Source organism: Ornithorhynchus anatinus, chromosome 10 (genome assembly GCF_004115215.2).
Source record: "Ornithorhynchus anatinus isolate Pmale09 chromosome 10, mOrnAna1.pri.v4, whole genome shotgun sequence".
NCBI classification, from domain to species: Eukaryota; Metazoa; Chordata; class Mammalia; order Monotremata; family Ornithorhynchidae; genus Ornithorhynchus; species Ornithorhynchus anatinus.
This window is the reverse complement of record NC_041737.1, coordinates 47580786-47595154: the sequence shown is the minus strand read 5'-3', so window position 1 is coordinate 47595154 and position 14369 is coordinate 47580786. Positions and strand designations below refer to the sequence as shown.

Below are 14369 nucleotides of genomic sequence, written 5' to 3'. Positions count from 1 at the left end.
CTCACAAACTCCTTAGCACCTTAGCAGATAATTGGTTTGGGTCCTAAGATGTCATTCATTCAATAGTATTTATTGAGCGCTTACTATGTGCAGAGCACTGTACTAAGCGCTTGGGATGAACAGGTCGGCAACAGATAGAGACAGTCCCTGCCATTTGACGGGCTTACAGTCTAATCGGGGGAGATGGACAGACAAGAACAATGGCAATAAATAGAGTCGAGGGGAAGAACATCTCGTAAAAACAATGGCAACTAAATAGAATCAAGGCGATGTACAATTCATTAACAAAATAAATAGGGTAATGGAAATATATACAGTTGAGCGGATGAGTACAGTGCTGTGGGGAGGGGAAGGGAGAGGTGGAGGAGCAGAGGGAAAGGGGGAAAAGAGGGTTTAGCTGTGGAGAGGTGAAGGGGGGGTGGTAGAGGGAGTAGAGAGAGAAGGGAGCTCAGTCTGGGAAGGCCTCTTGGAGAAGGTGAGTTTTAAGTAGGGTTTTGAAGAGGGGAAGAGAATCAGTTTGGCGGAGGTGAGGAGGGAGGGCGTTCCGGGACCGCGGGAGGACGTGGCCCAGGGGTCGACGGCGGGATAGGCGAGACCAAGGGACGGTGAGGAGGTGGGCGGCAGAGGAGCGGAGCTTGCGGGGTGGGTGGTAGAAAGAGAGAAGGGAGGAGAGGTAGGAAGGGGCAAGGTGATGGAGAGCCTCGAAGCCTAGAATGAGGAGTTTTTGTTTGGAGCGGAGGTTGATAGGCAATCACTGGAGGTGTTTAAGAAGGGGAGTGACATGCCCAGATCGTTTCTGCAGGAAGATGAGCCGGGCAGCGGAGTGAAGAATAGACCGGAGCGGGGCGAGAGAGGAGGAAGGGAGGTCAGAGAGAAGGCTGACACAGTAGTCTAGCCGGGATATAACGAGAGCCCGTAGCAGTAAGGTAGCCGTTTGGGTGGAGAGAAAAGGGCGGATCTTGGCGATATTGTATAGGTGAAACCGGCAGGTCTCGGTAACGGATAGGATGTGTGGGGTGAACGAGAGAGACGAGTCAAGGATGACACCGAGATTGCGGGCCCGAGAGACAGGAAGGATGGTGGTGCCATCCACGGTGATAGAGAAGTCTGGGAGAGGACCAGGTTTGGGAGGGAAGATGAGGAGCTCAGTCTTGCTCATGTTGAGTTTTAGGTGGCGGGCCGACATCCAGGTGGAGACATCCCGGAGGCGGGAGGAGATGCGAGCCTGAAGGAGAGGACAGGGGAGGAGATGTAGATCTGCGTGTCATCTGCGTAGAGATGGTAGTCAAAGCCGTGAGAGTGAATGAGTTCACTGAGGGAGTGAGTGTAAATGGAGAACAGAAGAGGGCCGAGAACTGACCCTTGAGGAACTCCAACAGTTAAAGGATGGGAGGGGGAAGAGGCTTCAGCGAAGGAGACCGAGACCAATTCACCCATCCTCTTGTGACATTACCGCTCACCCCATCTCACCTTTGCCCTGCATTTCTGCCATGGTCCATTGCATTACATTAAGCAACTATTCAGAGAGCACCATTGAGCGTGGAGTCAGAAGGTCATGGGTTCTAATTCCGGTTCAATCGCTTGTCTGGAGTGTGATCTTGGGCAAATCACTTCACTTCTCTGGGCCTCAGTTACCTCATCTGTAAAATGGGGATGAAGACTGTGAACCCAGTGTGGAATGGGGACTGTGCCAAACCGATTTGCTTGTATTCATCCCTGTGCTTAGTACAGTTCCTACTTAGTGCTTAGTACAGTTCCTGGCACATAGTAGGTGCTTAACAAATACCATAATAATAATAATTATTATTAATAGCAGAGACCATGGGAAATGATGGGTTGCGTTTCCATCCTGAGGGCCAAGATAGGGGATGTCGGGGGTGCGGGGGTGGGGAGAGAGGAGATTGTGCCAGAATAAGTGAAGAGAGAGAACATTATTCGGAGGCTGGGCAATTTACATCCACACCGCATGGCCGACTGGCAAATTCCAACAGCGTGAACGAATTAGCGCTATAATAAGGCCGGCTTTGTTCCAAGCACCCCATATTTGCTTCTTCCAGGCCTGCCTGCTCTTGCTCCGCCCTGTGCTCTTTGGCTGCCTCAAACCCCTCTTCCACAGTTTGTGAAAACATCTTTCAGGTTTATAAATAATAACCAAACACCCCAAACTACTCCCCAGTTCAAGGATTGGGCCCAGCACGGTGAAAGCTGGATGCTTAAACCTGTGCTTTTGCAGAAACCCTAAAGTCCAGGCTGCTTTTCCCTTTGTGCTCCTCATCTGCCAGGACAAAATGCCCCTCCTTCAGCTGCGGGGATGGGTTTCTCCCCGACTCAGAGTGGGAACTTTTGAAAGAGCACTAATTCTCTTGGGTCACCAAGGCAGTACTACCTTCCCAGGACTTCAGTGGAGTTTTAAGAGAGTTAGTGACCCCATCCCTTTCCCTCCCACCTCCCACAAAGTGTCTTTACACACCTGGCACAATCCAAGCCAGGAGAAAGTTAATTATAGCATCTGCAGCATCAAATGCTCGACTCCGTGGTTGCAAAATGATCTTAATTATAGCCCCCTGTTTACAGGTTCTTGTAACCTCAGAAACATTATGCTTCAGGGCCCAAACTTTCCACATTGGATCTCTGTCCAAAGGTGATTTTTTGTTTGTTTGTTTTGAGAAAGTTTGGAAGGTTTGGAAGCCTCCAGCTGCCTCTGAAGGAGAAGAAAAGTATAACTCTCTGCACCTGAACCCTCGGGAGTCTCTTTTGCTCCAGGACTGAAAAATCAGCTCCATTTGGAATCTGGAAGCCACCGTCACCTATGTGAAATCATAGGGGGATTGACCTATAAGGAACTGAGGAAAATTCTGGGAAATGAAACATTTGTCTTCAGGTGAGAAACTGGGAACCTGCCAGGGGACTCTGTGCACCCTCTCCAGCCTGCCTCTTTGGGGCAGTTAAGGAGGTGGTGGAGAGGAGGAGGAGAGCAGGGCAACAAGGCTGCCAGCGGAAGCCCCAGGCGGCCCCGCTGCCACCTGGCTCTCTGCTTCACCTCGGGGGCTCCAGCATGTCTCTCCCCTCACACCCATGAGGACAACACAAGATGTCTTTACACCCTGTGTGTGGCAAGAGTTTTTCTCTCTCTCTTCCCTCCCCCCCCATCTTACTGGGGCAGAGGAGCCCATGTGGGTCTAAGGCAGTCTGTTCTTTCTCCTCAGAGAGGGCAGAATTGGGATTCTGAGCTACCTAGATGCGTTCATTCTCAATAATAACAATGACTGTGGTATATAAGTGCTTACTTGTCCAACCCATTTCTCTTGTATCCACCCCAGCTCTTATTTCAGTGCCTGGCACGTAGTAAGTGCTTAGCAAATACCATAATTATTATTATGACATTGCAGCCCCCCTGCTGCCACGCTGAAGTCCTTCCCCTCGGCCACACTGGCTAACTGGCAGTGCTGTACTGTCTGAGGATTAATGGCATTATTAGCCCCAGCATCACCCAGTGACAACTGGACAAGGTCAAGTTCACTTCTGGCCTCACCGGTGTGGGCTGGGCTGACCTGAAATCTGCGAGACCCTGTTCCTCTGTGGCCACCCTGGGGAACCCGGTCCGCTCTGACGTGAAAGCTGGCAGAGTCAGAGCACTGGCGAGAAGGCTGGGGACTGGGTGGGGCTCCTGTCCTCTCCAAAATCCTGCCAGCTGCCACTGAGACATTGCCCAGCACTGAGTGCCTTTCTTGTAAAATACGTTCCCTGGGAACAAACTGCCCAAACGAGCCGTATCATCCCTTCATCCGGCTCCTGCGTTAAGGAATGTTTTTACACCCTACTTAGTTCTACTTAGTTAGAGAAGCAGCGTGGCTCAGTGGAAAGAGCACGGGCTTAGGAGTCAGAGGTCACGGGTTTTAAAGCCGGCTCTGCCACCTGTCAACTGTGTGACTTTGGACAAGTCACTTAACTTCTCAGTGCCTCGGTTGCCTCAACTGTAAAATGGGGATTAAGACTGTGAACCCCACGTGGGACAACCTGATTCCCTTGTATCTACCCCAGCGCTTAGAACAGTGCTCGGCACATAGTAAGCGCTTAAGAAATACCAACATCATCATTAGTTCTCAAGTCCACTTTTGACCCCTCTAGTCGTGGAGGTTTTTATGACAGTCGCCCCCATTATGGCGTGAGGGCCCTGTGGGCAGGGAACGAATCACTTTACTATTCTGTACCTCCCAAGCGGTTAGTACAGTGTCCTGCAACAAGTGCGTGCCCAATAAATGGTGCCGCTGCTCCTGAGACTTGCTTCCGAAAAAGGCAAACCTGGAAAGAGCGGGGGGATCTGGGGACTTATTCCTCCTCGGCCCCACTAGAGGGCAGCACCTGCCCAACCATTTTAGCTGCGCGGCCTCCCCGACTTTGTCAGATTTCAGAAAAATCTGGGGTTACAAGGGACCTCCAAAGGTCATGTCGAGCAGCCCCCTGCTTCCTAAAAGGATTGCAACTACATAATCCCTGTCATATTGACGTTGCCCTTCTAGAGAAGCAGCATGGCTTGGGAGTCAGAGGTCATGGGTTCTAATGCCCGCCCCGCCGCTTGTCAGCTGGGTGACTTTGCCCAAAGTCACTTCACTTTTCTGAGCCTCAGCGACCTCATCTGTAAAACGGGGATGAAGACTGTCAGCCCCACGTGGGACAACCTGATCACTCTGTTCTGTATCCCCCCCTGCCCCCCGCGAGCAGCGCTTAGAACAGTGCTTTGCTTGTAAGCGCTTAACAAATACCAAAATTTATTTAGAGAAGGAAGCAGCACCATTTCTCATAATTAACCATACCGGAAACAACAGTTCTTCCAAGTCTAATAATAATAACAACGATGATGGTACTTGTTAAGCGCTTACTGTGTGACAGGCACTGCATTTGGCGCTGGGGTGGATTCCAACTAATTAGTTTGGACACAGTCCCTGCACCACATGGGGCACCCAGTCTCAATCCCCATTATACAGACAAGGAAACTGAGGCCCAGAGAAGTGAAGTGACTCGTTCAAGGTCAAACAGCAGACAAGTGGCAGAGCCGGGATTAGAATCCATGAGTTTCTAACTCCCGGGCCCATGTTCTATCCATTATGCCATGCTTATATTGTACTCTCCCAAGTGCTTAGTTCAATGCTCTGCACACAGTAAGTGCTCAATAAATACCACTGATTGATTGATTTGGTGGTATTTGTATTTAATCCATTAATCAAGTAGTATGGTGATTTTGGCCCTTAAAACATGGAGGAGTCCTGTCTGGAAGGGTGGAAGGAGGAGAAAGATGGACTCAGAGGGGTGTTTCTCAGAATCTGAGTCCTTGTAGCCTCCTTCTGAGCCCCCATTCAATTCCATCAGGCATTTCCAGCTTCACCACTGTCCCCACTCTTCTCCCAGAGATCAGAGTAGGCAGTGGGGCAAGTGATGTCACAGTCTCAGCCTCCAGGATGGAGCACAGCAGCCCCCAGAATTCCAGGGATTTCCACACTGGGAAACCTCCCTACTGACGCCTTTCTCCTTCCTCCTGCCGCCAAGGATTCCAGAAGACCTGAAGGGTACAGTTCTTCTCCTGGAGCATTCCACTCGGGTTTGGGGCTCAGCAAACTGTCGCCAGAGAAATGCTTGAGATTTGGGCGTCCTTGACAAAGGAGAAAACAAATACTGGCAGGACTTGTCCCCCTCTCCCATGCATCACCTGCCAACAGATCATCTGCCTGCTCCAATCCACTCTCCTGATATCTGGCCTTTGGGCCACTGGTGACCCATAAAGCACAAGGGGCTGGTGGCTGGTGTTGTTCAGGAAGTGCCAATTGAGGGTTTCCTCCCTCTGGAACTTCTCCATCGGGTTTTTAACCTTAACACTGAGGCCGGAGTACTTCAGTGCCAATTAGGAGGCCACAGCCTCATCGCCCACCTTTCCCCCGCCTTAAAGGAGCCCCCGGGAACCTGAGGAGGAGGAAGGACCGAGAAGCCCAAGGGGCAAGAAGGGTCATCGCCCAGGATCGAGGTGGTGAGGAAGGTCAGCTCTCCCCATGATCCCCTCTCTCCAACTGGGTAGTATCAAGAGATTATTCTCTCACTGTACCGAGAAGGGAAACTGAGGCCACAATCCCCTGAGCCGACTAGTGCTGGAGCAGGAAAGAGAACCACGCCCTCTGATTCCCAGGCCAGACCATCCCATACCCTGAGGGATCATGTCCCATTCCCACCTGGTTATTCATTTCCAGTGCTTAGTCTAGTGTTCTGCACCCAGTAAGCACCTAATAAATACTATAACCTCTACCCTGAGGTTCAGAAGATAGGGTGTTCTATCAAACTGGGCCAGGAGAGTCTCAACCACTTCAAAACTCCAGCCCCCTTTTCACCTCTCCTGCCGTCCACTTCCCGCTCCTTTCCTGTTAACCTGCCGCATCTCTCCCTGGAACCAGTTGAACGCCACAGACAATGCAAGAGGCCAGAGACCTGCCTAAAAACAACAACCTGGAAGCTTCAGACTCCCTGGAATGGGTAACTGCTGGGGACCGGGGTGGGCGAGGGGTGGTGCTGGACTCCCCAAGCAGTAGATACCACCCATTCCCACCCTTTCTCCTTTCCTCGTTTCCCAGGGTTTTCCTGCCCATACTCTATTCTCTTTTCCTTCCTCCCTTCTGTTTCTCTCTTATATTTTTTCCCCAGACTGTGCCCCTTCCTCAAAGGCTGTCCTCATGTGGGGTTGTGGGGGCAAATAGAACTCGACTGCGGAGATGGGAGCCTGGGGGAAGAAAGTTCCTGGCAGGAGGGGTCAACCTTCGTCTGCTCTTCCCCGCTTTGATCTCCATCGTCTTGGTTGGCCAACCCAGGACTAATAGAGGAATTTCTAGGGGATGCTAGAAGGCTTCTCCAGGACTTAGGCCAGAATGGCTCAGCAACGGGGCATGGTCAGAAGTCAAAGTCAGAAGAATGTGACGTGTCTGTTTCATGCTCTCCCTTGAAGACTCAGGAGATTACAATGAAGTCCAAGTTTGTCTTAGAGAACCTTCAGGAGTACACCATCCAACCAGACTTGGTAGGTGGAAGAAGCACTCAATCCCCTGGTTGTTGACCTCCCTCTTTCCACATCTAATTTAAGAGCCAAAACCCCTGCTCCTTTACCAGGGGTCTAGCTGGACATCCTTGAGGGAGCCTGGATGTGAACAATCTTACCATCCATGCATACATAAATGTTTACATGTTTGCGTACATGCATTCACTATCGACTCCACTCCATTCACCTACAAAACCATTTATCTGTCCATCCACCCATCCACCCATCTTTCTACACACCCATCCATCCATCCATCCATCCATCCATCCATCCATCCATCCATCCATCCATCCATCCATCCATCCATCCACCCATCTAGCCATCCACCCATCTAGCCATTCCTTTGATTATTGAGTCTCTACTGTACTAGATGATTGGGAATCAATCGATCAATAAAATTTATTAAGCACTTACTGTGTGCAGAGCACTCTACTAAGCACTTGGGAAAGTGCAATTCAACAGATGTGATCCCTGCTCACAAGAAGGTTCCAAGCAACAGGGGAAAATAGGAGAGTACAAGATTTTTTTACCTAAGTACTGTAGCGCTGGGGAGAGTACCAAAGTGTTTAAGACGTACCCAGCCAAGGGGGGTATACGATAGGTGGAAAAGGCACAGGCCCTGCCCTTGAGGAGGCTGTGCGCAGGGGAGGAGTCTGCGGGCCCAAATTGTACCTGTGCAGTGGGAGTAACCTGATGACTTGTCTGGGGGGGGCGTCCAGGCACCCTACAGATCGTGAAGAAGTAGAGTGGCCTAGTGGAAAGAGCACAGACCTGCGAGCCAAAGGACCTGGGTTCTATCCTCAGCTCCGCTGCTTGTCTGTTGTGTGACCTTGGGCAAGTCACTTCACTTCTCTAGGCCTCCAATTCTCCAGTTAGCGTGGCTTAGTGGAAAGAGCATGGGTTTGGGAGTCAGAGGTTGTGGGATCTAATCCTGGCTCTGCCACTTGTCAGCTGTGTGACCATGAGCAAGTCATTTAACTTTTCTGTGCCTCGGTTACCTCATCCGTAACTTAATCCCCAGACTGTGAGCCCTGTGGGACAACCTGATTACCTTGTATCTACCACAGCCCTTAGAATAGTGCTTGGCACATAGTAAGCGCTTAACAAATACCATCAACATCACTGTTATTATTTAGACTGTCCCATGCACGAAAGGGATTGTGTCCAACCTAATTAACTTGTATCAGCCCCATTGCTTAGAACGCTGTTTGACACATAGTAAATGCGTAACAAATACCAAAAAAAAAACCCCAGAAGCAGATTTGATCTGAATGATGCCGTCGATCCCCTCGGGATTATCTGCCCCATCCCATGCTCTGACCGAAGAGCCCTGGCCTGCCCTGCCTGCCTCTAGCACAGAGTCCTTGATCTCCCGCCGGCCCTCAGAGCAGGTCTTCCAACCCCTCGCAGAGAGACGGGGGGCCAAGACGAGCCCCACCCCCATTTGCAACCCCCTCCCCTTGCTCCCCCACCCACCAGACACCCTCATCTCCGCTCAGGCCCAGTACTACAAGCCATTCGAGCCCTCAAAGCTCCAGCAGTTCACCACCCACTTCCGGCAAGACAAAGGCCTCCTGTTCCGGGTTTTGGAGTTTGACCAGGAAATGACCACTCTGATCTTGACCAACAATCCACTTCCCACCCTGATCAACTGGCAAGGAGAGGGCACCCTCTCACGCTACTTCTCCCAGGACCTGCTGAATGAGGTACAGGCCAATGGGCGGGCCAAGGGGACAATGAGTGGCAGGGACTTGGAGGGAGGAGGGAAGAGGGTTAGAGGCAAAGTTGTCCACTTTTCTGGTTCATCTTCCACCCCGTGGGAGGGCATCATTTATGAAGAAGCTGAGACCCTGTGGTTCTTCTCAGAGACAGAGCAGCTAGCCAGGTTGAGAGCAGGGGTCCAGGGGGGTCCCTACATTTTCCCACAGGGTATTTGAGTATTTGAAGCTGGTTTTGAGGTCCAGTGGCCCTTGGGATAAACTACTTTAAGGGAACTGAGTCAGAGATTCGTTCATTCATTCAATAGTATTTATTGAGCACCTACTATGTGTAGAGCACTGTACTAAGTGCTTGGAATGTACAATTCAACAACAGATAGAGACAATCCCGGCCCATCGACGGGCTTACAGTCTAATCGGGGGAGACGGACGGACAAAAACAAGACAACTTAATCGCAATAAATAGAATCAAGGGGATGTACACCTCATTAACGAAATAAATGGGGTAATAAAATAAATAGGGTAATAAAAATCTACACAAATGAGCACAGTGCTGAGGGGAGGGGAAGGGAGAGGGGGAGGAGCAGAGGGAAAGGGGGGCAAGGGGGCTTAGCTGAGGGGAGGTGGGGGGGGGGCAGAGAGGGAGCAGAGGGAAAAGGGGAAGCTCAGTCTTTGAAGGCCTCTTGGAGGTGGTGAGCTCTCAGAGATGGGATGGAGAGGTTGGGGAACCTTTTGAACCTGCCCCAGCCCTGCCCTCTACAATGATGTCACACAGGTTGTCACTAACCCCCAAGAAACGCTGGAAATTCTACTCGGAATTCCAGAATGTACCCTCTGGGGGGAAGCCGTGCGATCCCCTCTGGGAATGAGGGACTAGGAGAGAAGGGACTGAATGGCCTACTCCGAGTGGAGAGAGCAGGAGCTGTGAAGTCACAGAAAGGCATAGAGCCGATCACCAAGAAGCACTGTGGAGGCAGAGAATGGCTGGTCAAGGAGGAGGAGAGGACAAGAAACAGAGGGGTGAGCTTCCAAAGAGCTAGCCTAGGTCACCAAGCCAACGGCCTGCCCAGCGACACTGTGCCAGGAAGGGTCCAGGAGCTGGATTTCTGGGTTCTTGCCCCACGTGTAGAGCCCCTCAGCCTCATTGTCTGAGTCCCAGAGAGAAGATTCTGGTCAGTGGACATACTGTGGTCTTGTCCTTTCCCTCCCTGTATTCTAGAACTGGCCTGTTGTTTTGTTTCTTTGTTTATGGTATTTGTTAAGCACTTACTATGTGCCAGGCACTGTACTAAGTGCTGGGGTAGAAACAAGGTTGTCAGGTTGGACAGGTTGGGACTCACAGTCTTAATTCCCATTTTACAACTGAGGTAACCGAGGCACAGAGAAGCGAAGCTACTTACCCAAGGTTCACAGCAGATAAGTAGCAGAGCCGGAATTAGAATCGAGGTCCTTCTGACCCCCAGGCCGGTGCTCTATCCATGAGGCCATGCCGCCCCTTCTATGTTGAGTTGGGGCTTGGCCATCTTGGTGGCACATGACAGTCCAACAGGAATCGGGAAAGTGTGGAACTGTGGCCTCAGAAACCAGTTGGTAGAGTGGGGCTTGAGCAGAGTGGAAGAACTAAGGAGGGCTGGTAAGGGGAGGGTGTGAAACTGAGGATAAGTATCCAACAGAGTAATAATATGAATAATTGTGGTATTTTTAGGTGCTAACTGAATCTCTTCTGCTAACATGGCCTAGTGGATAGGGCACGGGCCTGAGAGTCAGAGGCCCTGGGTTCTAATCCTGGCTCCGCCGCGTGTCTGCTGAGGGACCTTGGGCAAGTCCCCTCTTGACTGAAATCTTGCTGTGGGCAGGGAATGTGTCTGCCAACTCGGTTGTGGTGTATGCTCCCAAGTGTTCGGTGCATTGTTCTGCGCACAGTGAGCGTTCAGGAAATACAGTCGATTGATTGGTTGATGCCACTTCTCTGTGCCTCAGTCACACCATCAACCAGTCGATCACATATTTTTGAGTGCTTGCTGGGTGCAGAGCACTGTGCTGGGCGCTTGGGAGGTACGATATGCCTGACTTGATGGGCTCATTCCCCACCCCCGATAAGCTCATCTGTCAGATGAGGATTAAGACTGTGAGGCCCCCATGTGAGACGTGGACTGTGTCCAACCCGATTACCCTGTATCTACCCCAGTGCTTAGTACAGTGTCTAGCACGTAATAAGCACATAACAAATACCATTTAAAAAAGCGCTCAACTGGTGCAGAAATGTTGAAGTGGCAGTTGAGGGGCGATGAGAAATTAATCAGGAATCCCTGCTGGAGGAGAATCAATTTCTGGAGGGATTTGGGAATGGGGAGAGTTGCGGTCTGTCAGATTGGAATGGGGAGGAAGCTCCAGGCAAGGCTGTGAGCAAGTGATCAGCAGCGGGAGAGATGTGAGCAAGGCACGGTGATCAGGCTGGCTTGAGAAGAGCAAAGAGTGTGAGCTGGGGTGTAGTGGGAGAAGAGGAAGGAGAGGGCAGCTTCTCCCCATCCACACAGACAGTCACCCACCAATTCCTCTCCTTGGGAAGGATTTCTCAATCAATCAGTTCTATTTATTAGGGCTTCCTGAATGCAGATCAATCAATATGTTAATCATATAGTATAACAATATATATTACAATTAGAACAGAGTCGGTAGACATGTTCCCTGCCCAAAGCGTGACTTAGGGAAAAGAGCAAGGGCTTGGGAGTCAGAGGACGAGGGTTCTAATCCCGGCTCCGCCACTTGTCTGTTGTGTGACCTTGGGCAAGTCACTTCACTTCTCTGTGCCTCAGCTACCACATCTGTAAAATGGAGATTAACACTGTGAGCCCCACATGGGACAACCTGATAACCTTGTATCTACCCCAGCGCTCAGAAAAGTGCTTGGCACATAGTAAGCGCTTAATAAATACCATGATTATTAAACTGAGCTTACAATTTAGAGCACTTTACTAAGCGCCTGGGAGAGTACAATATAACAGAATTGGTAGATACGTTCTCTGCTTGACCAGAGTGATTCCTCCTTCCTAATTAGCCATCTTTATCCCTTCCCTCAAAACGTGGACATAGCTCAAGGTCAGCTCCATAGCCCTCTGCTGTTCCATCTCCCCCAACCCTTGAACCCTCTCCCTCAAGCGAATTCTGCCCTGCTCACTCACAAACTCCCTGTCTTTTCCTTTACTGCACGAGAAGCAGAAGCCACAGAAGTCCGTGGAGCGCATCAGGTTTCCCCCACTGGTGCCGCAGCAGAAGACGGAAAGGGCCAGGCGAAACAAGACTTTTACCGTGACCCTGGGAGAAGACCCTAAACCCAAGCAAAAGCAGTGGTTCAGGTGAAGCCCTAACCCTGCCAATCTCTCCTTTCCCGTCCACTTTGTTGTGACTGGGACCAAGCCCAGGAGGATTCTTGGCCCTGCTGGCCCGAAACATTGCGTGGGCTCCCAGGTCTGAGTCTCTGGGTTCCCGCCTTCTCCTGCCTGTTTCTGCTGGGGCGGAGGCTAGGATTCTTTCGAAATACAGAGCCCTGGCGGGACTCCAGGAGCTTCACTCCACTCCCACCTCCTACTCGGGCTCTGGTGGGGACGGCCACCTTGGGCAGCTTTTCTGATGCTGAGCCCCCGGGCCCTGCTCCCTGGATCCCCTCAGCCGGCAGACGCTGGCACCTCTAAGACCTTTCTCTTGCAGATTTTCCACCGACAGTGATTTCAAGTGTGAAGGGCGTTTTTCAAAGGGCTACGTGAAGAAGAAGCAAAAGAAAATGTATCCCCAACTCCGCTTTGCTCCCGTTCCTAAAACAGGTACCCGGTTCCCCGGGCGGGAAGATGGGCCGGGGAGGGTGTGGGGGGGGGGGTCTCCCTCCCCGACTGCATACCGACTGCCCCCTCAGTCACACACTTTCAACTTAGAATCATTGATCGTAATTAGCTTTATTTTATAAAGGTAGCACCTCATCAAAATGTTCTTTGAAAACCACCATTATAGCAGTGAGTAAAAGAAAGAGTGGAGGGAAAAACTGTCCTAGTGAGAAGGAAAATGGGTGAGAATTTATTGGGGAAAACTGCCCAGAGGAAGTAGGCTCTGACCAGTGCCACAGCAGAGCCAAGTAGCAATTACAGATAACGCAGAATAATTGTAATAGTAATGCTGGTATTGATTAAGCACCTACCATGTGCTTAAGAGGTAGGCTGGATCAAAGGCTTCTGGGAGGGTAGCCAGAGTGATTTTAGGGATGCCAGAATTCAGTTTTGGTTTTAGAGAAGCTACATGGCCTAGTGGGGAGAGCATGGGCCTGGGAATCAGAAGACTTGTGTTCTAATCCTGCATCTGCTACCTATCTGCTGTGGGACCTTGGGCAGAAAATTTAACTTGTTCCTTGTGAGCAGGGAACGTTCTATCGTATTTAACCAAGCATTTAGTACAGCGCTCTACACACAATAAGTGCCCAATAATCATCATCATCATCTGTGATATTTATTGAGCACTTACTATGTGCCGAGCACGTACTAAGCACTTGGGAGAGTACAATAGAGTTGGCAAACATGTTTCCTGTCCACATTAGCTAAAAGTCTATAAGTAAAATCGATTCTCCGTGCCTCAGTTACCTCACCTGTAAAATGGGGATTAAGTCCTACTCCTCCTACTTAGATTGTAAATCCCAGTTGGACAGGATGTATCCAATCTGATTACCTTGTATCTACCCTAGCAGTTAGTACGGTGCCTGACATATAGTAAGTGCTTGACAGGTACCATTACAAAAATAAAAACCACCAGCCCTCTCCATAACTCAGAGCCTTCTAGGATGCTACCTTGCAAATTATTGGGTTCTTAGGGCACACACTCTTTCACTCCTTTTGTCTTTCTCTTTGTGTACATGTGGCTTCTCGACTTTTTATATGGGTTTTCCTGAATATCTTCAGGATCGTTCCCTTCCTTCTCTCAAAGTGGCTCCCTTGGCCAGTACGGTATGAGGTTGGGATTATCCCTCTTTGAATGGGATTCCTGGGGTGGGGTCCAGGGAACCGTCTCTTTGGAGATTTCATTTTTGCCCCTTGGGTCGAATCCCTTCCCCCACAGCTGAATTGATGCCCCCCGCTGGTGTCCCGTGTTTGTTCTTTGCAGCAGATGAAATGCCAAGGCTGGCCCCTGGGGAGTCGGGGGCCATGAAGAGCAGGAGGGATTCTGCAGTGCCTAAGGAGCCCTTGACCCTGGCCACCCTCCTGGAAGAAAACCCCACCAAGGTTGTGCCTGGGGAACACAGCTTCCGTTATGGGAGAGCTCCGCAGTGGCTGGTCAACAACGCGGTGGTCCAGAGATGAAAATATAACTTGGATTTAGGGATTTGGAGACCTCTTTCCCAGTTCAAGTGGGGGTAATGGTTGGTGAAAACATGGTTGAGGGCAAGGGAAGGGGAGAATTTGCCAAAGTGCCCTGCCTATAACGAGAAGCAGCATGGTGTAGTGTATAGAGCATGGGCCTGAAAGGCAGAAGGCCATGGGTTCTAATCCCGGACCTGCCACTTCTCTGCTGTGTGACCTTGGGCAAGTCACTTCACTTCC

At 50.7% G+C, this 14369-nt stretch overlaps 1 protein-coding gene across 14 annotated transcripts in view; it reads left to right on the top strand.

The window, feature by feature from the left end:
- TSGA13 (testis specific 13) overlaps nucleotides 1-14157 on the top strand; it is a 235058-nt gene extending 220901 nt beyond the window's left edge. For 9 of the 14 annotated variants that reach the window (XM_039913212.1, XM_039913211.1, XM_039913210.1 and 6 more), the window contains 7 exons: nucleotides 2672-2881; nucleotides 6438-6516; nucleotides 6983-7054; nucleotides 8572-8778; nucleotides 12007-12146; nucleotides 12499-12611; nucleotides 13933-14157. In XM_039913212.1, coding sequence (XP_039769146.1) covers nucleotides 6454-6516; nucleotides 6983-7054; nucleotides 8572-8778; nucleotides 12007-12146; nucleotides 12499-12611; nucleotides 13933-14129 — 792 coding nt within the window. In that variant the 5' untranslated portion in view covers nucleotides 2672-2881; nucleotides 6438-6453 and the 3' untranslated portion in view covers nucleotides 14130-14157. Of the gene's footprint in view, nucleotides 1-2671; nucleotides 2882-5472; nucleotides 5565-5941; nucleotides 6029-6437; nucleotides 6517-6684; nucleotides 7055-8571; nucleotides 8779-12006; nucleotides 12147-12498; nucleotides 12612-13932 lie in introns of those variants that run through there. The other 5 variants (XM_039913214.1, XM_029072747.2, XM_029072749.2 and 2 more) reach the window with 5 other exon arrangements.
- Nucleotides 14158-14369: the final 212 nt, after the last annotated feature.